Raw genomic sequence first — 24,672 nt, forward strand, 5'->3', positions numbered from 1 at the left:
AGGCTATGCATGGAGATTTTCCATTTCCTATGTTACAACAGTGACTACACTTCAAAAATACTTCATTGGCTGTAAAGCATTTTGGTACATCCTGCGGTCGTGAAAGGCGCTGTATAAATACAAGTCTTTGGGGGTTTTTTCTCTTCCACCCACCCCGTGTCAAATGTGAGAATTAACTGGCTATTATCGTATCAAAAAAAATGACCTGCGTGGATTTGAGAAAAGCGGGGAGGGGATGGAAAGTTAAGCTGGCTTCGCGAGGAAGTTCTTCACAAAATGTTTAACTGAAATAATAGGTGTCTGTGCACAAAACTAAAACACAAACTTTCTGCTGAAAAAAATCTCCGGCTTCCCAACGGGAAAATGTGTCTCAACGCGGAGAGTAAAGCTGAGGCTGCAGTTTATCTGCTCCGGTCACTGTGACGCTGACGCGTAAATATTATATTCTGACGTTGTGGAGTTTATTGATTCCGATTATTTTTCAATTAGATGGATGTTTACCCTCCAACGCGGTTCATCCTCTCCCCCTCCCCGGGCCGGGGGAACACACCCGCAGCGGACACCATGAGCTCACCTGTCCGACCCTTTGATCGCTGCGTTGGACTTGACGCGAAAAGGTTTGGCGAACATTTTGTCTACCGGCTGGTCTCGCAAGACTGGCCGGCGCGGGGAGTTACGGCCGCTTGTTTAATGTATTTACAGTGAAGTTAAACGTTTGTCGAGGCGCCGGTTCTCCGGGCCGTGCATTCCGCCATCTTGCGCCCCCTCCTTCAGTGCTCCGGGTGGAACACACACCTTCCCGGTGGTCTACTCTAGACGTTCCGACCGACACAAGACACCAATCACTGCAGCAAGCTAAATCGTAGATGTATAAATCAGTGCATAACATTTTTAAATATTGAGATATATATATATATTGAGCATCAAATGTAAATCTGCTTTAGCTGACAATGGTAAATCCTGACTAGATTGATTCCTGGAATGTCCTATGAGGAGAGATTGAGTAGATTGGGCCTCTACTCTGGGGAGTTTACATAGAAACATAGAAGGCAGGAGTAGGCCATTCGGCCCCTCGAGCCTACTCGCCATTCAATGAGATCATGGCTGATCATCCACACTCCGTACCCTGTCCCTACCCTCTCCCCATATCCCTTGATCCCTTTAGCCTTTTGAAGAATGATAGATGATCTCATTGAAACATATAAGATACTGAGGGGGATTGATAGGGTAAATGCTGAGAGGTTGTTTCCCCCTGGCTGGATTGTCTAGCACTAGGGGGCAGTCTCAGGATAAAGGGTCGGCCATTTAAGACTGAGATGAGGAGGAATTTCTTCACTATGCTGATAGAGTTAGATGAGGCAAAATGGAGGGAGGTTCGAGTGGGCATGGACTGGTTGGGCCGAACGGCCTTGTTTCTGTGCTGGCTGTGTGTACTCTTTTGGTGATACAGTCAACAAATAAACTGTAACTTAAAACATCAAAGGAAACTTAATAAATTAAATTAAAATTACATTGCTGGTGGTGATAATGTACTCCAGTCCCTGCGGTGCCCACCGGTTGCAGATGGCCTTGAGCGTGCCGGCAGACACCGCGTACTCCATCTCCAGGGCCACCCGGGCGCGAATGTGGCCGCAGAAGAGAGGCGGGCAGTCGGGCCGAACGACCCCCTCAACCGCCCGCTGCCTGGACCAGTTAATGGCCACTTTGGCCAGGCCCAGGAGCAGTCCCACGAGGAGGTTCTCCCCCGACCCGCCCCGCCCCGCCTCGCCTGCACCCCTCCGCACCGGGTGACCAAAAAAGCAGGAGCGTGGGACTGAAGTGCAGCCCGAAATCGAGGAGCAGCCCCTTCAAATGGCGGAAGAGGGGCTGCATGGCTGTGTACACATTTTTGAGGCTGCTACGATGGCTGAAGGGCCGACAACCCCAGCCATGGCTTTCTCACAAGCCTCAAGTGTCATGCTGGGGTGAGTATAGCTCTTGACCCCATGTTTCTTTGTGATAAGGCGAAAGGATGCCTCGTTTGAGCGCACAAATCAACTGTTTTCCTTTTGTTTAAACAAATCAACTGTAAATTAATAAAACTTTAAATAAAACATAACAACTTAAATTAAAATTGTATTGGCTGGGGTGATGATGCACTCCAGTCCCCACGGCGCCCACCGGTCGCGGAAGGAAGGCGAAAGGGTGCCGGGGCAGCGGGAGTGGCTGCCACGCCCGCATATGTTCTTACTGAAGATGGGGTCGCCATTGCAGGGTGGTTCTTTTTAAGGGCTACACTCACCCCCAAATCTCAGGCCTGATGATGGTCCTTGCAGCCTTGTGACTTTATGCTCCCTGAGCAGAGGGGTGCTGTTAAGTGAAGGCACACCTCATGGCTTGTGTGTATCCTTTGTAATCATTGGTAATTGTGAGCTGAGCAACAACAACAAAAAAGCCCTTGATAACAACAGAAAACTCAGCAGGCCAGGCAACATCCGTGGAGAGAGAAATAGAGTCAACGTTTCAGGTCGAAACCCTTCATCAGGACTGAGAAAAAACACAGGAAATGAAACAGATTAAAAGGCCAGTTTGGGGGGCTGGGAAATGGGGATGAAAGAACAAAAGAGAAGTGAAGAGACATTAAGAGGTATTCAAAACCAGGTGAGATGGTGATAGGACTAGTAAAGAGACAAAAGACGGCTCTAGACGAAGTGTGAAATGCGCTGGCAGAATAGGAGACAGCTGCCATGTGGGAGAGAAAAGAAAAGGGGGAAGGGCACAAAACAAAGGTGTGGATAAAAAATATATAAAAGTGTAATAGGGGCCGAGGTTATGATCTGAAATTGTTGAACTCGATATTGAGTCTGGAAGGCTGTAAAGTGCCTAATCGGAAGATGACTGGTAAAATAGATAAGGGAGAACTAGTGGATGTGGTGTATTTGGACTTTCAAAAGGCTTTCGATAAGGTCCCGCATAAGAGATTAGCGTGTAAAGTTAAGGCACATGGGATTGGGGGCAAGGTATTGACTTGGATAGAGAACTGGTTGGCAGACAGAAAGCAAAGAGTTGGAATAAACGGGTCTTTTTCCGAGTGGCAGGCAGTGACTAGTGGGGTACTGCAGGGATTGGTCCTTGGAACCCAGCTATTCACAATATCTATTAATGATCTAGATAAGGGAACTAGATGTAATATCTCCAAGTTTGCAGACGACACAAAGCTGGGTGGGCGTGTGTGCTGTGAGGAGGATGCCGAGAAACTCCAGTATGGTTTGGACAGGTTGGGTGATTGGGCAGAAGCATGGCAGATGCAATATAACGTGGATAAATGCAAGGTTATCCACTTTGGTGTCAAAAACAGGAAGAAGGGTCAAACCCGAAACGTCAACTCAAATTTCTCTCCACGGATGTTGCCTGACTTGCTGAGTTTTTCCAGCATTTTCTGTTGTTATTAAGGCAGATTATTATCTGAATGGCAATAGATTGGGAGACGGGGAAGTGCAACGAGACCTGGTTGTCCTTGTGCACCAGTCGCTGAAGGTAAGCATGCAGGTGCAGCAGGCGGTTAAGAAGGCAAATGGTATGTTGGCCTTCGTTGCGAGAGGGTTTGAGTACAGGAAAACCTTAAAAAACAATTTTATGGTTAACAATATAAATGCAATGATAAATTTTTTACAAATAAATCAATAACGGGGGTCATCCTTAAGGACTGAACAGAGGTGTTCCGCAAAGCGGTCACCCAATCTGCGTTTGGTCTCCCCCCCCCCCCCCCCCCCCCCCCAAAAAAAAGCCCTTGTAGTGTAGGGCCTCCCAGCAGCAGGGAGTGCAGTGCAGTGCGGGGCCAGGCCGGGCGGGGCGCTGTCTCTGTGCCCTGCGCGCTGACTGTTGGTGCTTTGCCAGTGCAGCGCCGAGCCAGGCTGGGCCGGGCGCTGTCTCTGCGCCCCCCGCGCACTGACTGTTGGTGCGCTGCCAGTTGGTACTGTCTCTCATCCTGCCAGTACACTTCACACCTAATCTGAGCCGTCTTTTGTCTCCACTGTCCTATTACCATCTCGTCTGGTTTTGAATACCTCTTTACTTCTTTTGTTCTGTCACAGCCCTGCCTTCGATCTATTTTATTTCCTTTCCAGTTTTGAAAAAGGGTTTCAACCCGAAACGTTGACTCTAATTTCTCTCCACAGATGTTGCCTGACCTGCTGAGTTTTTCCAGCATTTTCTGTTGTTATTTCGGATTTCCAGCATCTGCAGTATTTTGCTATCCTACCAGTGCCGGGCCAGGCCGGGCGGGGCGCTGTCTCTGCGCCTGCTCCCGCGCTGACTATTGGTGCGCTGCCAGTGCAGTGCCGGGCCAGGCCGGGCGGGGAGCTGTGTCCGCGCCTCCCGCGCTGACTGTTGGTGCGCTGTCAGTGCAGTACCGGGCCGGGCCGGGCGGGGCGCTGTCTTCCTCCGGCTTGGTGCGAGCCTGACGCTGAGGCCGCGCATAGCAACAGCGAGAGGGAGCAGAGCGTGATTAAAGGACCGAACGGCCAGCCCCACCCAGCGGCTCGACAGAGTGATCGACCGACCCCAGGCCCCAGCCCAGAGGAACCGGCCGCACCCCTTCCCCTCCGGCAGATGGGTCACTGGGGGAAAGCCGTGTGGGCAATGGCCGGCGGTTGGAGGCAGCTGAAGGCTTTCTAGCAGCCATGTTAACGAGGAAAGCAGCGGCTCCCGGACACTTAGCCACGGGTAAAGGAAGCTTCTGAATCCCAGCCATGTGTGTGCCTGCTAATAGTGTGCTCATTTCCATGCCTTTCCCCACTGGCTGTGGGGTTATTATTCCCCCCCCCCAACTTTATTTTGCATTTTCTTTTTAAATCCCATCCGCATTTTAATATCGATATTGTATATAATTATGCTGAAAAACTTTTGGATTGTGTGCTGCAGGATTTAAATTTTGTGATTTTGGGTTTAAACAATGCAGATCCTTCAGATGTGCGTTTAAAGTCCATTATTCCTATTGTACAGTCGGGAGCACTGGTTTTATTCTGGCGAAGGGTCATCGACCTGAAACGTTAACTCTTTCTCTCTCTCCACGATGCTGCCTGACCTGCTGAGTGTTTCCAGCATTTCCTGTTGTTTTATTCTGTTCGATTTAGACCACACTCTTGCCAACAAGGGTTTAAACAATGCAGATCCTTCAAATGTGCTTTTAAAGTCCATTATTCCTACTATACAGTCAGTAGCACTGGCTTTATTCCGTTTGATTTAGACCACACTCTGCCAGCATGTTCGATTTTTCCCTATTTTTTTGAGAGAGAGCCCCCACCCCAGACTTCCTGTTCAAACCTGCATTGTTTAAACCCTGTTCAAGGACTGCTTCTGAAGTGAAATTCCCCACGTTGCTCATTGGTGTGATCATTCAGTGCCACCACAGTACAATCACTGAGTGAGTAATACAGTTCACTTCAGTGGAAATTGCTTGTTTCGATATCAACTTGAGTACTGAAATGCCGTTGGGTGCTGCTATAAAAGCAGAAGATTCTCTCTGCATGTGGCAGGGAATAACCAAAGCCTCCCCTTGTGAAATATGTTTTATTTTGTTTTACAGTATCTTATATTGGTGGTTATTGTCCTTTAGAAAGCCTGCTTGGGTCATCCAGTTTTCTGATGACTTACATTGACTTGCCAATTTTGCTCATATTGTTTCATAAGTATTGGCCTGAAGAATGGGCATTTGTAATTACTTTTGAGTGGGCATCAATTGAGAGTTTTGGCTGTTAAACTTGCTGGCGTGCTGACTTCACAACTTCCTGTAAATTTGGAACCCGTTTCTTCAGCCTTTTTTGAAAACAAAGTTAGAATCCATCCACTATGACCCTAAACAATTGTGACATAACAGTCGTGGTTGTTTCTATGGTTCCCAGTCCATGTGGACCTTGTATGTGTACTTTCAGTGACAGATCTGAAAGATTTGAGGAAGTATTTACATCATCATGTATAATGAAGCAAAAATTCCAGATTAATGTTTTTATTCCCTTGTGCGATCTTGAGTTTATGAACCGCAGTTTATACCGATTCTTTGAACATAGCAGGTAACGTACATCACTGGTGCAGCAAATCTATGTACGATTAACTATGTTTCACTGTAGCTTTGCTAATACAGAAGTATCATAAATCTAATGCGTCTATCGTATCGTTGCAAATCTTTTTTTTTTAAATGTGACCCATGGACAGCTCAATTGACAAGGAGTTACTTATCATGAAATATTATAATCTGCAAATTGCACCCTTATAAACGGTAATCGTATTGCTACATAATCTTCCACAATTGTTATTCAACTTTGCACTGAGATTTGTGAACACACCCAAAAATGGCAGAAATTTTAACCTGCAGCAGGTAACTTAACGTTGTGGTTCAGACAATCTTTATAAGTGGCTCCAGTGACTCTTGCACTCTGAATTCATTTGAATCCTTTCATTCGGTTTCCACTTTGTAACAAACACCCAGGTTAGTTATTCTGGTTAATTAATTAATGGAGCACTGAATACAATGAAATCCTATTTGCAGTTTTACGAAATTGAGACAAGACTTGTTTCTTTTTCAAACCCAATTTTGTTCAGTACTCTCTGTTTATCTGAAACACCTTGTCTTAGTTCAGTGAAAGCTGCACTGGCATCGTAGAAATCTCGCCAGAGCAGGAGACTATTATGGCTGTACTGATGCTATTGCTACATTGGAGTAACCAGACTAATGCCAATTCCTTGCTTTTCCCCCATGGTCTTTAATATTTTACTTATTGAAGTGTTTATTTAAGTGCCTCTTAAATGTTGTGATTGACACTGCTTCAAAAGCTAATTGCAATTCTAGTAACACTTCGTACCAACCTCTTTTATGCTTCAGTGGAGTGGAGGACAAGTGGCTACATGCTCTCCAGACTCTCTCAAGTATAAAACACCAACAAATCTCAGCGGAATTACCGTTTCTTTTTTTTTTAAGTACACAAAAAGTGGAACAGCTATTTTGTGCTTTTTTTTGGCCCCTTTCAAAGAAGGGAGAGCCAAACAGCTGCTGATCTGGAGAAACCTCCAACAACAAGACTGATTTGTTGTTGAGGACTGCAAGACCTTTTAAGACTATTTACCCTCTGGAATACCTTAAAGGGGTAGGCCACATTGGAAGCTAAGCTTCACTGTGCTGCAAATACCATGGGAGAGAAGCTAGTTTTAATAAAATATTATTGTCCTCGCTCTATGCTCACTCTCAATGCTTTACTAAAATGCATTTCACAAATCGAGAAGGGTTAAGACTTCCCATACTCAAACTGTTTTTTTGAAAATGGCACGCATGCGTTTATTTGGTAGGGGAGAAGAGAAAGAAAAATGATTGCACATTTTAGTGAACCCTTCAGTGGGGAAGACAACAAGTGGCAACCGGGAACATGCTGTAAAAAAAAAAATGTCTGGTTGTTTACTGCAAATTTATCTTAACACGTTTAGTACTTAATCGTTGAGTCTGGAACTCCAGTAATTGTCATGGTTTTGACGTTTCTGTTTGCAGCCCAATTTGGGGATGTCTTGTATGACTCTTACATGCGAGTAGATCAGGCTGAGGTCCAAGCCTCGTGTGTGGAGAAAGGAAGCCCTGTGGGATTACCATCTCTTAATAGCTTAACGGTAAGTGTATGCACAGTATGTACCAGTACACTGTAAAATGATGCGATTTTATCTTTCTGTTACAATTACTTATGAGACAGGTTCAACAAACTCTGGTAAACCTGACTATCGGAGGAGCAACGTAAGTAGATTCGCATGCAGGGGATAGTTGCTAGATGTAAATTACTAAGAAATAAACGTGTGTTACTTTTACACCCCCACCCCCCTTGCCCCTTCAGCATACTTAGTTCTACATCAGATTGGGGCTATAGGTGACAGCATTTACACTAATGTAGACTCTTGAATTTGTAATAACATAAGAAATAGGAGCAGGAGTAGGCCAATCGGCCCCCCGAGCCTGCTCCACCATTCAATAAGATCATGGCTGATCCGATCCTAACCTCAAATCTACTATCACTCTCCATCCCACCCGAACCCATGTGATCTCCCGGGAGAGGCGAAAAACCAGATAAAAAACCCAATGGCCAATTTGGGAGAAAAAATCTGGGAAATTCCTCTCCGACCCATCTAGGCGATCGAAACTCGTCCAGGAGATCACTCTGTCCCTATATTTTCTACAGAATGTTTGTTCTGGAGATACTTAACCACTTTAAACTCTGTGGCTCAATGGTATTTGCTACAAATATTTCTCATGCTCTTTAGACCCAAGGGCGCACACCCAAACCACAGTTGAGAGACTGGCCAGTTTGGCCTTGGCTGATATTTTTGCCCGCTCTTCTTCCTAACCCAAAATTGTATTCATCCTGGGGTACTGAGGCCAATTATACTGCTTACATTGCAAGCCTTTGCTAGTGGTTCTCTGCAACCAGCAATTGAATGTGTCCAATCACATTTCAAGATATTCACCTGTCTGTGGATAGACCTTTCCTCCGTGCTTGCACTTTCAGCAGAGAACACAAGATTCCTAGCAGCGTGGGCAGTCTTCTGTTAAAACTGTATGCTTAATAATTAGGCTACCATGCATGCAGTTCTAGGTACAGGGAGATCAAACAAATTCCTTTCAGCAATAGTAAATATGCAAGGAGGTGATGCAGCTGCAAATTAATAGGTGCACACCGTTTACAACAGTTTTACCAAGATCCTTAAGGAAGTTAATGCCTCACAGTTCTGTAGAATGAGGAGTCTGTGCTTTCAACTCTGACAGAACTCTTCAAACTGTCAGTATAACATGACAGAAAGTGCCAAGTGGCAGTGACTGATAAGTGCCTGTAGATATCTGGAGGTTTATTGATGTGCAGGTAAGCAAGTTTATTACTTTGAACATGGGGTATTATTTGGGGAAGAATAGACAAAGAAAATAGATTTGTTTTGAAGGGCTGAAAACACCATAATATGGTCCTGAGTGACTAGAGGAAAGAGCAGACAACCTGTATCATTTTATTATCATTTTTGACCCATTTTGAAATCTATTTTCCTCCCCACCGCCCCGATGCTTGGCTGAGCGGGCTGGGATATAAACTGCTGTCAGACCTTGTTATCCTCCTCTTGCTTTAGCTGCCAGGAGGTAGACAGGAGCCCACTAATCATCATTCTGAAATAACTCTTGGAGTTTTAAAGGGACTGCAGTTGTGAAGGGTTACGGTGCTTCCCGGCTGTGTTTTGACTCACTCGTATTCTATAAACTAGTCCAATCCCATGCTGGGTGTTCTCTACCATGTGCAGTAAACAGGTTATTTTAGGAGAGAAGACATTTTTCAATCCAACATGCACCGATGAATTAACACACCGCTTTGTTGAGTCATCAAATAATACATTACTATTGGCTGTAACAGAACAGCTGAATTATCGGACTAGTCTCTGGTATTTTATTACTGCACTTGCGGTTGGTTTCCATTTTCACCTACAGTTATATCCGTATGCAGTTACTGTGCTATTTTAGAAGCAAAAGGAGATGATGACTGCAAATGCCCTGTGTCTAAATTGGCAGATGTGTGTTCTAATTGGGTTCAGGAGTTTGTTTGCGATGAAAGGAATGTACTGTACTAACTCTTAGTTGACTGAAGCATTTTTTTTTAAGCTTGAAAGGAATGTCCGCGTGTATGCCTACAAATACCAATTGGGGGCGGGCGGAGGGGGGGGGGGGTGCCGGGGAACCTATCGTTGAGTATTAGTGCTGACCTAAACGAAAAAGTGTGGGCGTCCAGTGGATCATTGTGGTGTGGTCTCAAGAAAGTGGAACATTTGAACAATTCAAATTTTTGGGTGTTCTTTATTTAAATCCTCTAAGCAGCTACCCTGTGAGGACTGGCTGTCCTTCAGCTTTCAACACCGGTCATCTCCCAAAAAGTGATGTTACAATGCTGCTTCTGCGTGTTATGCGATAATAAATGATAGCAACACTGAGTATGTAGCTCCCCGATAGCTCACCTGATGGTACAGCCTAATGTTCCCGCGCAGCCGCGCAGTCATCTGCAAGGTCCCGCGCATCCCGCTCACCGGCTTTTCCATTGTGGGTACTGCGCAGGCGCTAAAGTTTAAATGGATGAGTCAGGCCATGCAGGAGGCACGGCACCTTATGGGGGGACGTTGGTACAGCCTAGTCTCAAACTGAAATACACACGGACCAAGAAGATGCCAGGTTCCAATCCCAGTATGTGCCAAGTTAGCTGATCATAGCTTGGGTGGCAGTCGGGTGTTACAGTTGGCTAGGGAAGGGAAAAGTCGCCCAGATTTCAGGTTCTTCACGTTCCCCTATGCTACTGAGTATGTAAGTGGACATCAGGCGACAAACAGACCTAGCTGGGCTGTGAATGCGGTTCATGTCGAATAACCACTAAAAATTGGTTACCTCCTCTCGCGACCCCTCAACGGTGTCTAAATTGTCAGACTGCTTGTCCGACATACAGTTCTGGATAAGCAAAAATGTTCTCCAATTAAATATTGGGAAGACCGAAGCCATTGTTTTCGGCCCCCGCCACTAACTCCGTTCCCTAGCCACTGACTCCATCCCTCTCCCTAACATCTGCCTGAGGCTGAACCACACTGTTTGCAACCTTGGTGTCATATTTGACCCTGAAATGAGCTTCCAACCACATATCCACAGCATAATAAAGACCGCCCACTTCCACCTCTGTAACATCACCCGTCTCCACCCTTGCCTCAGCTCATTCGCTGCTGAAACCCTCATCCATGCCTTTGTTACCTGTACACTTGACTGTTCCAACGCACTCCTGGCTGGCCTCCCACATTCCACCCTACGTAAACTTGAGGTCATCCAAAACTCGGTTGCCCGTGTCCTAACTCGCACCAAGTCCCGTTCACCCATCTCCCTTGTGCTTGTTGACCTACATTGGCTTCCGGTTAAGCAGCACCTCGATTTCAAAATTCTCATCCTTGTTTTCAAATCCCTCCATGGCCTTGCCCCTTCCTATCTCTGTAATCTCCTTCAGCCCACAACCCCCCCCCCCCCCCCCCCCCCCCGAGATACCTGCGCTTCTCTAATTCTGCTCTCTTGAGCATCCCTGATTATAATCGCTCAACCTTTGGTGGCTGTGCCTTCTGTTGCCTAGGTCCTAAGCTTTGAAATTCCCTGCCTAAATTTCAGTTGGTAGCACACTTGCTTCTGAGTCAGAAGGTTGTGGGTTCAAGTCCCACTCCAGGGACTTGCGCACGTAAAGCTAGGCTGACACTCCAGTGCAGTGCTGAGGGAGTGCTGCACTGTCGGAGATGCCGTCTTTCGGATGAGACGTTAAACCGAGGCCCCGTCTGCTCTCTCAGGTGGACGTAAAAGATCCAATGGCACTATTTCGAAGAAGAGCAGGGGAGTTATCCCCGGTGTCCTGGCCAATATTTATCCCTCAACCAACATAACAAAAACAGATTATCTGATAATTATCACATTGCTGTTTGTGGAAGCTTGCTGTGCGCAAATTGGCTGCTGCGTTTCCCTCATTACAACAGCGACTCCACTTCAAAAAGTACTTCATTGGCTGTAAATCGCTTTGAGACGTCTGGTAGCCGTGAAAGGCGCTATATAAATGCAAGTCTTTCTTTAAACCTCTCCGCCTCACTACCCCTCTTTCCTCCTTTAAGACGCTCCTTAAAACCTACCTCTTTGACCTGCCCTAATTTATCCTTATGTGGCTCGGTGTCAAACTTATTGTCTTAAAATACTCCTGTGCAGCGCCTTGGGACGTTTTACTATGTTAAAGGCGCTTTATATATACTACTTGTTGTTGTTAGTTGCGGTACCAGAGAGTGCATAGCAATCATGGAACTGTACCTCTGCCTTCAGAAGAGGGAAGAAATACAAGTTTCTGGACATCCACATACATTATCATTTAAAGCTTTTTAATTTCATTAAAGCTTCACACAAGGTCTTACCAGTTATCAGGTCTTGGCTGGGATTGCAATGGAGATGATGCGATAGGCCTCGGCGTCCCTGAGCTAGGGAAAGGGGTGTCGGCCAGGATTCTCAATGCTTTTCAATGATTCCTCCTGGAAAGTGGATGTGAGATGAGCACTGGATCAGCCGTGGTGCTAACTTGCAGTGCTCGTACATGAATGGCCATTTAGGGGCCATGTCAGAGGAGGCCAGATACCATTGAGTTGTACCCTAGCAAGTGTTAGCTCCTTCGGCATTGGAGGGGAGAAACAAAACAACATGTACAGAACCGAAGATAAGCTGATGGGGACAGGGTATCCCTGCTGGGTCCTCTGTACTGATGAAATCTCTGGCCTGCTGAAAGGGACTCATATGAAATAACTTGGCGCTCTCAACCCAATTCAGTACTAATTGGGCAGTTTAATTCAATGGGAAAATTGTACTTGTAATGGTGTGTGCCACTTGAGGGGCCAGGTTAATGTATGTTGTCAAGGCCAAGTAAAAGGAGCATTGCCCTGTGTGTTCCCTGTAGCTGAACTATTGCGGATACTGGCTGCTACTCGTGGTGGAATGGTCCTTTCCTCAGTACTTTGTTCCCCACCCCCCACCTCCCAAAGGGAATGGTGGGAATGCGAGAAGAAAATAAAAATTTGTTTGAGAATAACGCAGATACATGTTTGTACACCTGTATGTTTCTTTGATTGTAACCTGTATGGTACTTTAATAAACCGTTTTGTCCAGTACATTAACCACGAGCAACTGTGGCTAATTGGGAATCCAGATGCGGCTGATTGCATTTCTGATTAGTAAATAAAAAATGAATAATAGACACTGTCATTGGGCGTGTGACCTCAATACTCATTCACATGACGTATGCGTGTGTGCTTTAACATTTTTGTACATTTGTTGCAAAATGGTTAGACGGAAAGCAGAGTGTGAATTTTTAATCTTTGTGAGCGCTTTAACTTCCTGAATGGTGGTAGATGTTTAAGTAAATATACACGAAGTACATTTACTGTGTGTGTGTGTCTGTGTGTGTGTGTGTCTGTGTGTGTCTGTGTGTCTGTCTGTGTGTGTCTGTCTGTGTGTGTCTGTCTGTGTGTGTCTGTCTGTGTGTGTCTGTCTGTGTGTGTCTGTCTGTGTCTGTCTGTCTGTGTCTGTCTGTGTGTGTCTGTCTGTGTGTGTCTGTCTGTGTGTGTCTGTCTGTGTGTGTCTGTCTGTGTGTGTCTGTCTGTGTGTGTCTGTGTGTGTGTCTGTCTGTGTGTGTCTGTCTGTGTGTGTCTGTGTGTGTCTGTCTGTGTGTGTGTCTGTGTGTGTGTCTGTGTGTGTGTCTGTCTGTGTGTCTGTGTGTGTGTGTGTCTGTGTGTGTGTGTGTCTGTGTGTGTGTGTGTGTGTGTCTGTGTGTGTGTCTGTGTGTGTGTCTGTGTGTGTGCGTCTGTGTGTGTGAGGTGTCTTCCATTAAAATTAGTGCATTTAGCTAAAAGGGTGTCGCCAAAGCCAAATCTATGCCTAGTCAGCAATGTCTATTGGACGGCACTGCTGTAAAAGGTGCTAATGAAAAGGATTTGTTACTATGCTGTTTTACCACTAACACTTGCAGTATGTTTAGACAAACAGCACTTTCTTTTGTACAAATTTTAGATTGGCAAGAGCGCAATGAAGGACCATCTGCCAGCTGCGTGTCGGACCCAGGTCAAGGTGCAGCATCTATTTGAAGATGCCGGAAACAGGAGGAATAACGTAACTTCGAACCCCACCTCCGGTGCGTCTCGTACTTGTAGAACAGTGCTCCCTTCACTTAAAGACAAGAGCCTGGACGGTACAACCTCGTCCAAATCAGATGGCATTTTGCTGAAGTCAAAAGCTGCTGTAACACCTGCCCAAGCCATGAAGATGCACATGCATCAGTTGTCTTCCTTTGAGCATCAGGAAATCTTCAACTACCCTGAAATTTACTTTATGGGCTTAAATGCCAAAAAGCGGCAAGGCGTAGTCGGTGGATCCAACAACTGTGGTTATGACGATGATCAAGCAGCCTACATACTTCTGCCTCACGACCATATCGCATATCGGTACGAGATACTTAAAGTTATTGGGAAGGGAAGCTTTGGGCAGGTGGCCAAGGTGTATGACCACAAAATGCGGCAGCACCTGGCATTAAAATTGGTGCGAAACGAGAAGCGGTTCCATCGGCAGGCCGTAGAGGAGATCCGTATCCTGGAGCATTTGCGAAAGCAAGACAGGAGCTTTCAGATGAACATCATCCACATGCTGGAGAATTTCACATTCCGTAACCACACCTGCATGACCTTTGAACTGCTGAGCATGAACCTGTACGAGCTGATCAAAAGGAACAAGTTCCAGGGGTTCAGTCTGCAGTTGGTGCGGAAGTTTGCTCATTCCATCCTACAGTGCCTGGAAGCGTTGCACAAAAATCGGATCATTCATTGTGATTTGAAGCCAGAAAATATCTTGCTGAAACAGCAAGGCCGGAGTGGCATCAAAGTAATTGATTTCGGGTCCAGCTGCTACGAGCACCAGCGCGTCTTCACGTACATCCAGTCGCGCTTTTATCGAGCTCCCGAGGTTATCCTCGGCTCGCGTTATGGGATGCCCATTGACATGTGGAGCTTTGGTTGTATCCTTGCTGAATTATTGACTGGGTACCCTCTCTTTCCTGGGGAAGATGAAGGAGATCAGTTGGCTTGCATGATAGAGCTTTTGGGGGTGCCACCTCCGAAAATGCTGGATCAGTGCAAACGAGCCAAGAACTTCTTCAACTCCAAGAATCAACCTCGCTATTCCACCACCACCACGCTCCCAGATAATACCGTGGTTTTGAATGGTGGGCGTTCTCGAAGAGGTAAGGTGCGAGGGCCACCGGGTAGCAAGAACTGGGTGACCGCCTTGAAGGATTGCGATGACCCACTCTTCATCAGCTTCCTAAAGAGATGTCTGGATTGGGAGCCATCCAGTCGCATAACCCCTACCCAAGCTTTGAGACATGCGTGGCTATCTAGACGTTCAGCCAAACCACCCAGTGTGGAGAAGACCATGCCGGTTAAATGTGCGGCAGATAGCAATAGTTCCTTGCCTGGAATTATTTCCAAGTTACCCTCAACTATTGGCACAACCAACAAACTAAGGACCAATTTGGTGCAAATGGCTGATTCAAATGGAAATAATATACCTCTACGTACTGTGCTTCCAAAATTAGTTAGCTAAGGCTATTGTGTGCTGCAAATTAAACCCAAGAACGTGTGTCAAATGGGGAAAAAAAGTTTCTTATATAGGTCTTTTTGCTGGTAAAATGTTTAAGATATTTCCTAATTATTCTGTATTTCAACCTTGAAAGAAACTAATTTCCAAGTTGCATTAAAGTGCATAAAATTATTCTTTATCCATCTGACCCTCAAGACTATTGTAGTTTTTAATATAATTAAAATATGAATACACCCCTAGTTTGTTGAGAGTAATATGAAGTAAACATACTGTGCTTCCTTAAATCTCACTTAAACTTTTTTTAAATACCCTGGCAGGAGCAACTATGATATAAAATATTGTGGTCAAGACTTGTTCTATAACAGGCCCCACTTAAAATCAAATTAAGTTCTTTAGGCCACAGTTTGATTATCAGTTAAGATTTTTATAAATCCTACTGTCCTTCCCACAGCGTACTAGTTAATTTATGAGTAAGGATCCTGTTTGATAAAAGAAGACATTAACAAATTCACCCCTGCCCGCCCCCCCCCCCCCCCCCAACACACACACACACACACTCTGACTTTTACTTTAGTATGGCTTTGGTGGAAGTGTTAGCCTTGATGTCCAGCCACTAATATCCTGTTCAGACACTGATTTGACTTGAAACATTTGGGCATTGGCAATTAATTGCTGTCGGATTTCTCTCGCACATTCTGAAAATTGGCCTATTGTGGGCTGTTTCATTTAGGCACAACAAAATAAAAGACCAATCGGCTCATGCAGCTCACTTGTGGATGGGTACTGCAAGCTACTTCTATTTTACTCTGTCTTCTAAAATCTCAAAATATCTATCTATTGTCTTAATCTAGGAGTAAGCTTTTACCCCCCCCCCCCCCCCCCCCCCAATATGGTACTGTAGTAGAAATCTGTCGATCACCCTTTTGAAAAAAACGGCTTTTAATTATTCCGGGTGACAGTTTATTCCCCAGGTTGGCTGTGATAAGTATATCCTTCTGAGCTCTTCAGCTGGGGGTTTCAAAAATTGCAATGCCTGTTTGTTGTCCTACGTCCTCATCTGGTCCTATTTTTTTATTCGTTCTAGGGATGTGGGCGTCACCGGCAAGGCCAGCATTTATTGCCCATCCCTAATTATCCTTGAGAAGGTGGTGGTGAGCCACCTTCTTGAACCGTTGCAGTCCTATCTCCCATTTTAAGCTGCTTAACTTCCTTAGGTAGAGAAAGAAAAATTGTTCTCAGTGCCAACTTTAAAAAAAAAAAAATTGGAAAATTTCAGCAAGAATTGTGCCAGTTAAATTCTACCTAACCTTTTCTCTGGCGAAGAATAATCGATTTTAAAAATGGCTCCACAATACATGGAGTCACTTTTGTAGATTTTTATAATATCTAGGTACCATCTTATAAAAAAAAAAAAATGATCTATGAAAATTTGGCTTTGTAAATGTTCACTTGAGGATGAAGATCAGCTGTTGAGAAAGTGGGCCAGAATAACAGCAGTGTGGACTGGGGGCACGCTTGTAGTAAGAGCTCTTTTGTATGGTGGCAAACAAGCACCAAAGCTTAAAAATAAAAACCGAAAATGCTGGAAATACTCAGCAGGTCAGGCAGCATCTGTGGAGAGAGAAACAGAGTTAACGTTTCAGGTCGATGACCCTTCGTCAGAACCAGAAGCACCAAAGTTTAATCAGTATTTACTTTCATTGCCCACTAATCATCTAAAGTTATTGTTAAATGGAAAATGGTGCCAGAGCTGGAATCGATAGGGTTGCAGTAGTGTTAATACCAATAGAGCAATCTGACCACTACTGTGTATTAAAGACAAACTATGTACAGGAAACTTTCGTTTTAACCGGAGGTTAAATGTCCGGAAAGCTCTATCTACCGGCAAAATTCAGGAGCCGTTTCCTATAAGTTTTTTTTTTTTACCTCTCGTTGCTTTTTTTTTCCAGTCAGGCTCTGCAAGGTCTAGCTGAAGCTGTTGCTTAGCTACAGAGACGCTTTTAAGCTGCGGCCGACTGTTTTGAAGCTGTTGCTAAGCAACAGGGTTTGTTGATTCACACGGAGCTCAAAAGCTCCGTATGTTTTAACATTAGCGCTGGTTTCTACGGCAGTTTTGATGGTACGGCACCAGCTCGGTCCCGTCAGTGCCGGATACCAGAAAGTTTCCTGTAATCTTTTTAAAATGTTTAGACAAAGGGCAGTAATGCCAAGAAATATTTTGGTGTTTCTCAAAAATGGAAACCCACAACAAATCTAAGTTACAGCCTTGAAAAAAATGTTTTCCATCACCATTTTCTGTGTGCGCGTGTGCACCAGTTCCTCAGACAATCAGGCAAAGTCTGTGTGTATCCCACCTCCTCACTGGCTCTCTGTAAATTGTAAAATTCAGACTCCCAAGTCAGGCCAGCAAATGCCTGTCCACTGTGTGCAGATATCACACCATTGTCGGTGTTTTCTGGAATGAAACCATCCCACTTCATCTTACCCAGTATCAGCAAGTGTTAATAAATGCGAAGATAGGGCCTCATCCAATTGATTTTTTTTCCTAGCTCCTTCATCCTCCCATTAAATGAATTTAAAATATTGGTGCAAAACACATTTTACACAATGTTCACTAAAGCTTGAATACACAACTGTGTAAATCCAAATACTCTTGTTTGAATACAGCAATATTTTGCAGGAGGTTTAACCTTTCCATGTGATGCATCTTTTTAATCTTTATAATTGTGTCCTGCTCAGGTTTACCCAATTTAGTTTATGAAATGTTTCAACAGATTTAGTGACTTTTTGCTAACTGTTCAATGTTTAAATGAACACCCAAACTGCTCATTTTAATAAATTGAACAAAGGCCTTACCTTGAAATGGATCTCTCCTGTTTTACAAAAAGTATATAGATAAAAGGAAATCCAACGGTTTAACATTTTGAAAACTATCGATCTGAATAATTACAGGGGTAACGAAATTTCAGTTCACTAAAATACCGGATGCTTTACTTGCAAAACACCGTTTTCAATCTAAAGCATAATATGCTCTAACTGCTGATGATCCCATTTTCAAAGGACAGTGCTCGAGGAAGAGGAGTTTCTCTCGTTGCACTCTGTGCAGTGCATGCTGCTGCGACTTAGTCCTACTCCTGGGAAGCTGGGTGGATAGGCTAGGTGGAGCAGTGGTCGACTTCTGATTGAAGATTGAACCAGAAGCAAATTTGGGAAGGTGGTGAAGCAAACATTTTCCTACTCGCTGTTCCTTGTCTGCTAACTCGTTCTCTGCATGTACAATTAAACTGGTATAAAACACCCACTGTTAGTAAGGCAGGCAAAAAATACAAAGCTGCGATTGGATTTTAAACTTTACATGTAACTTGATTCATGTTTTTGCAGACATTACAAAGCACAGTCACTGCCAGTATTGCCAATAAAACTGTACATAGGCGTTCATTGTTCAATCCATTCTTCATCAGTAAATACAAATGGAAAATCCATATTCTGCCTAAACCATTGTAACATAAGAAATAGGAGCAGGAGTAGGCCAATTGGCCCCTCGAGCCTGCTCCGCCATTCAATAAGATCATGGCTGATCTGATCCTAACCGCCAATCCACTATGACAGGACTATCTCCTGAATCTAACAGAATTAGACACACGAAACAGGAGCAGGATCAGGCTACACGGCCCCTGGGCCCGCTCCGCTACCCACAGGGCCATGACCGATCCGCACCTAAACTCATGTCCAAATTCCTGCCCGCTCCCCGTAACCCTTAATTCCCTTTTCTTCTAGGAAACTGTCTATTTCTGTTTTAAATTTATGTAATGATGTAGCTTCGACAGCTTTTTGGGGCAGCATATTCCATGGACCTACCACCCTCTGAGTGAAGTAGTTCCTCCTCATCTCAGTTTTGAAAGAGCAGCCCTTTATTCTAAGACTATGCCCCCTAGTTCTAGTTTCACCCATCATCGGGAACATCCTCACCGCATCCACCCGATCCAACCCCTTCACAATCTTATATGTTTCAATAAGATCGCCTCTCATTCTTCTGAACTCCAATGAGTAGAGTCCCAATCTACTCAACCTCTCCTCATATGTCCATCCACTCATCCCCGGGATTAACCGAGTGAACCTTCTTTGTACTGACTCGAGAGCAAGTATGTCTTTTCTTAAGTATGGACACCAAAACTGTATGCAGTATTCCAGGTGCGGTCTCACCAATACCTTGTACAACTGAAGCAATACCTCCCTATTTTTATATTCTATCCCCCTAGCAATGAAAGCCAACATTCCATTGGCCTTCTTAATCACTTGCTGCACCTGCATACTAACCTTTTGAGTTTCGTGCACCAGGACCCCCAGATCCCTTTGTACTTCAGTACTTTCCAGTTTCTTGCCATTAAGATAATAACTTGCTCTACGATTTTTCCTGCCATGTTTACAGCCCAAATTACACTGCAAGAGTTCTGATTCTGTAATCTAAAACTTAACCACATGAGACGCTTTGCCTCAGACAATCGTGGATTACAATTCAGAACCACATTAGAAGTACTTCACAGCACTGATGAGTCAGTGTTGGATACTGGTGATTCACTAAAGAATTGTCGGCCTGTGCATAACGGCATAAATACTGATTTGCTCTGGACTTGGTGACATGTTGCCATGTCCTTGGGTAATGTCTCAAGGTTGGAAGTTCAAATCCACACCAAGAGGAGGGGTCGAAGATCACCTGTTAAGATTTGAAGGGTGCGCAGGAGGCAGTGTAGCTGGCATTTTTACTGCTGTTCTTGCCTTGGGGGGAGAGCTCCTTCTGTAGTAGCAAACGGGAACCTATTGCAAATGCAACTGTTCAGTCGTTATTAGGGGTGTCTAAACCATGGCCTGTGGGCCCAAGCAGTCTAATCCACAAAGCCCAGCCATCTCGATTCCACTTGCGTTTATATTTCATACTCGCTGGTTTGTCCTGTTTGAATTTTAGGAGTTTGGAAAGGGCTGTTATTACCTCCTTGGTGTTCTGTTTTAGGATTTATTCATCAAGGGGGTCATTATCACAGTCATTGCTTGTGTAGTAAAATGACTGGGCAGATGATCTGCTCATTCATAGAACCCGGCAATGGAATTCTAGAACGGGCGGGCGACCTGCTCTGTTTGTTTACCACCCAAGCAGTGAAGGTGAAAATGATCCCCTAAGATCCGTTAGTACCGTCAACTTGAAATGTATGCAAATTAATGAGAACATTTACTTAAACTTGCTATGTTGCTGCATGGTGTGTAGCTATGTGGCCTACTGAGATGAAAAAGTTTACAGGCATCCATGTCAAAACATTAAAATGAGTTTACAGGAAACTCTTTATTATCCAGCACCAACGGGACCGGCGTGGTGCCGGTTTATCAAAAAGTCCGGATTACATAGAGGTATAGTAAGGTACGAGAGCTCCGTACACAGCAACAAATCCAGGCTTCCCTGTTGCTTAGCAACATGTGCAGGAAGTCCGGCCACAGACCAAGCGTCCCTGTTGCTTAGCAACAAGTGCAGGAACCCCAGTTACACAGCCACAGATCCAGGAACTGCCACTAATATGAAGTAAAAGTTACCTGAACCTACTCCTGAATTTTGCCGGTTAACAGAGATTTCCAGTTATTTAGGTGCCAGTAAATCGAGAGTTTCCTGTACTTTTTTAGGATATAAAAACCTTGCAGCAATTCTGGCCCAATTGGTTACCACCAACAGCAGTAGTACAGCTGATAAAGTCATCAGTATTGCAAAAGTACATGTTTTGGGGGAGGAAACAACTGGAATTTTTAACACAATTGTTTTTACAACAGCACTAGACAATCAGGGGAAATATAAACCTAGTGAGCACTACCAAAATGTTCTGCCTTATATCCACGTTCTGAATGTTAGCCTGTTGTGCCAGGCTTCCTGTTTTGTATGTTGTTATAGGCTAGTAGATTGATTCTGACATTTCTAGAATTTTGCCAGCTATTGGGAGCTGAAAAGCTGTCTGTCATCTAGCACTGGGAAATATGCCAGAATACAAGGTGAGCAAATGAGTCAACTATTTGAAATATTCCAGGAAGCCCAATAAGGTACAGAAACCGCTGTTTATAACTGTCCCCTTAATAATATTTGTGGCTTGGAATCCACAGTCATGTTTTGAATTTAAACATGTATTTGAAAATAATCCCTCTGGCACCCCTCTGTTATGTACTGTAAACATAACAAAGCCTCATGCAATGCAATAGAAAGCATGTTCCTTGGATTTATTTTCTCTTAAATGTCTACATTGACAAATATTGAAAGAGATTTTCCATACCAAAATATTTGAATTCATGTAAATTATTGATATGGTTCATCAGTACAAAATTTTCATCTTAAGTTTAAATCTCCATAGACTATTTTCCTCTAAAGTTGAAGAAAAATTCATTTACAAAACTCATTATGAAATTTAATTTACAAAACTCATTCTAAGCCATCAAAGGTTCAAGAGGATTTTTCTTTTAACTTTTCACAAAGGAAATTAGACTTCTGTTTTAATGAAAATTATACCCTGCAATATTAAAATGGGCAAAGAGAGAAGAAATAACCATGTTTATTTCAGGGAACAGAATTGCATGTCTATAATAGATAAGCTGGATTACTCAGAATTTTAGCAGCAACAACAACAGCAGCTTGCATTTATATCGCGCCTTTAATGTAGTTAAACATCCCAAGGCACTTTACAGGAGCATTATCAAACAAAATTTGACACCCAGCCATATAAGGAGATATTAGGACAGGTCAAAGAGGTAGGATTTAAGGAGCGCCTTAAAGGAGGTAGAGAGGTTTAGGGAGGGAATTCCAGAGCTTAAAATCCTGTTTAAGGAGCTGAAGACATGACCGCCAATGGTGGAGTGATTAAAATCGGGGATGAGCAATTAATAATACTCCTTTAGCATTTCCATCTTCTGTAATAGAATTCCCGAAATGTTCGTGATATTTTAAGTGAAAGCTTATTGTGGAGTGCACAGGGCAGCTGCCATCTTTCTTGCAGGCAGGTAAAATATATGACCGGTTTCAAACTGAATTGTAATTGTAAGGAACTTCTCTACCTACCTAAATAGGTCTGTTGAGAAGATTGACAATTTTACCCTTTAATTCAAAGGTTATTTTAACTTGGGAACAATATCTTAAAGATTATCTACTACTCTTAATAGTCACATTTTGATTAGAGTGCAGATAATTGGTATAAAGACACACAAGTTGTACAGCTTTTTGTACTATTAAGAAGGTAAAATAACCTTAAATTTTAATTCTGTGGTAGAATTTTTTTTAAACCATTTTACTACATCAAAACCAATAATGCAAAACATGGTATGAATTGTTTTTATAGAGTGCCTTTTTAAATTAGCACAATCACCTTTTGGGGGGAAATTTGCCATTGTGCTGTGAATGTTAAGGCAGTGTTGAGCTATTGTAGACATCCTGGAAAATAAAAATGAAACATTTTCTCAAATTCCAAAATTTATTACTAAATAGTACAGATTTGAATAACCCATTCTTCAATAAGTATAAATTTTAAAAACTGTTGTGTTGCCATTTTGTCAGAATTCAACATTTTTAAAGTGCGATCAAATATCCTGTCTGGAGTATGTTCATACATAAGACACAAACAGATATTTAATGCTGGTAGTGACTCTTGAACTACCTCTGGTAGACACTCTTGAAGATGTATATGTGCTGTAAGGAAACTACCTCTGGTAGACACTCTTGAAGATGTATATGTGCTGTAAGGAACATATGGATTAATTGAAGCCTTGAAGGAACCAAAACGTGTACGCTGTGACTACGTGGGCCCGAACCTGCCTCTGGTCTCTTGTGTGTGCCTTATATAGATTTCAGGTATTGATGTGACGCAACCACTCTACATTACTCTGATATTCAAGGGTTTCTGATCAGTCCTTGAACGCAGTGATGTAACAGTCATTAATGTTAACATGTAAATGTTTGCTATTTGCGTTTTATTGTTCAAGTGGATGACATTTTAAAGAATAAATAGGATCTTCAAAGTGATTTGAATGTAAATTGAATTTTATTGGATTTTTTTATGTTGTCACCTGAAGTTCACTAGCACTGTTGGATGCAACGGAATTCGCTGCAGTTTGGAGAATGTTTTCAGTCCGAATGGAAATTATACTGAAACATGCACCAACAGTTCGTGTCAAACTATTGTATTGCGATCTAATCCAATAAAATCTTTTCTATATGGTACCTTGACATTGTAAACTACTTGTATTTAAAAATTGTACATAGTAAATTTACAGCACATAGATTCTCATGCTTCATTTTAAAATTCTATACATTGAAAGTTACCTTGTTGAACTGCATCATTTCTGTTGCAAACTACTGTTGGTCTGGGTGAATATGCAAGAAATGGTTGCCTCTCGTCACAGCTTTCTAGCAAGAGTAGGCGCCATATTTTGAGGGAAATTCCTTGGGGTCCAGACTACCAAAATAGCACAGTTCAATTCTTGAAAGCCCCTCTTGTGTGGAGATCTTCAGTATAATCAAATGTGGCTGAACTATGACCCTTGACAGAGGGTTTTCACCCGAAACGTTGACTCTATTTTCTCTCCACGGATGTTGCCTGGCCTGCTGAGTTTTTCCAGCTTTTTCTGTTGTTTCGGATTTCCAGCATCTGCAGTATTTTGCTATCGTATGACCCATGTTTGCCAGATAAGAGACTGAAAATAAAATTTGCATAGACCTTTTTGTGGCAGAAACTTAAAAAAAAAAAAAGCAGAATTTGGGGTATGTGTCGAGGGAGAGAGGGGAGATTAAGTAAATGGACCTGCATTTTCCATATTCCACTGGTGTGATGATCTATGTTTACTCCTCATTCAGTCCCAGCAACAAATCCAGTGCCACCATCACTCTCAATGTTATGAACTGTAGAAGTGAGTTTTACGAGAGAGAGCACAACTCAGTTAAAATAGCTGCCTGATCCACACCTAAAGAAGAAAGATCTTGCATTTATATAGTGCCTTTCAAGTCCTCGTGACATTCCCAAAGTGCTTCACTGCCAATGAATTAATTTTTGAATTGTATGTACTGTTATGTAAGTAGACAGAAGATTTTATATTAAATTTTCCTAAAGGCATGAACAACATGACCAATGTGTTTTGAGTATTAAACTCTCGGGTGGGGGGGGGGGGGAGAGAGGCGGGGAGGAATGCCATTAGTTTAAAGAGCTTAGACCGCAGTGAATGAATGTAGGTGAATAGAAAATAGCCACCTTGAATACTTTCACCAATTTTCTAAAGCATAGTTACGTTTTAAATCATTTATTAACATGTCCCTTTTATAAGGTTTAATGGACTCTTATATAAGCTGCCCATTATCCATTATAAAGTCACTAACTTCTCATTCAGTGTAAAAAAAAAAAAAAAAAAAACTTTGAGATCCACTGGGAATAATTTCTTTATGTAAAGAATAGATTGGGATATTCACATTAAGGAAATAATAGTTC

General features: G+C 43.3%; 2 protein-coding genes across 6 annotated transcripts in view; one reads left to right on the forward strand and one right to left on the reverse strand.

Annotated features, from left to right (window-relative positions):
• Positions 1–789, reverse strand: part of eif2d (eukaryotic translation initiation factor 2D) — a 41,795-nt gene extending 41,006 nt beyond the window's left edge. For 2 of the 4 annotated variants that reach the window (XM_086011245.1, XM_086011243.1), the window contains exon 1: positions 502–533. In XM_086011245.1, coding sequence (XP_085867371.1) covers positions 502–518 — 17 coding nt within the window. In that variant the 5' untranslated portion in view covers positions 519–533. The other 2 variants (XR_015081691.1, XM_086011244.1) reach the window with 2 other exon arrangements.
• On the forward strand, positions 481–23,414 carry LOC147105151 (dual specificity tyrosine-phosphorylation-regulated kinase 2-like). 2 transcript variants are annotated; one of them, XM_086011248.1, is made up of 3 exons: positions 481–617; positions 7,517–7,632; positions 13,598–23,414. In XM_086011248.1, exons 2-3 carry the CDS (start codon positions 7,549–7,551, stop codon positions 15,179–15,181), a joined length of 1,668 nt encoding a protein of 555 aa, XP_085867374.1. In that variant the 5' UTR covers positions 481–617; positions 7,517–7,548; the 3' UTR covers positions 15,182–23,414. The 2 variants fall into 2 exon arrangements, with proteins under 2 accessions (XP_085867374.1, XP_085867372.1); XM_086011246.1 differs by lacking the exon at positions 481–617 and adding an exon at positions 4,384–4,704.
• Positions 23,415–24,672: the final 1,258 nt, after the last annotated feature.

The sequence above is a fragment of the Somniosus microcephalus genome, chromosome 18 (genome assembly GCF_052327205.1).
Source record: "Somniosus microcephalus isolate GS21.2 chromosome 18, FLI_Smic_1.0, whole genome shotgun sequence".
In the NCBI taxonomy this organism is placed as follows: Eukaryota; Metazoa; Chordata; class Chondrichthyes; order Squaliformes; family Somniosidae; genus Somniosus; species Somniosus microcephalus.

What these genes read in the sequence shown, in the direction of transcription:
- LOC147105151 (XM_086011246.1), top strand. Translation starts at nt 4,662, where the DNA reads ATGTTAACGAGGAAAGCAGCGGCTCCCGGACACTTAGCCACGG. An exon ending in TCCCGGACACTTAGCCACGG is followed by an intron (nt 4,705 to 7,516) that starts GTAAAGGAAGCT and finishes TTCTGTTTGCAG; the next exon opens with CCCAATTTGGGGATGTCTTG. An exon ending in CATCTCTTAATAGCTTAACG is followed by an intron (nt 7,633 to 13,597) that starts GTAAGTGTATGC and finishes TACAAATTTTAG; the next exon opens with ATTGGCAAGAGCGCAATGAA.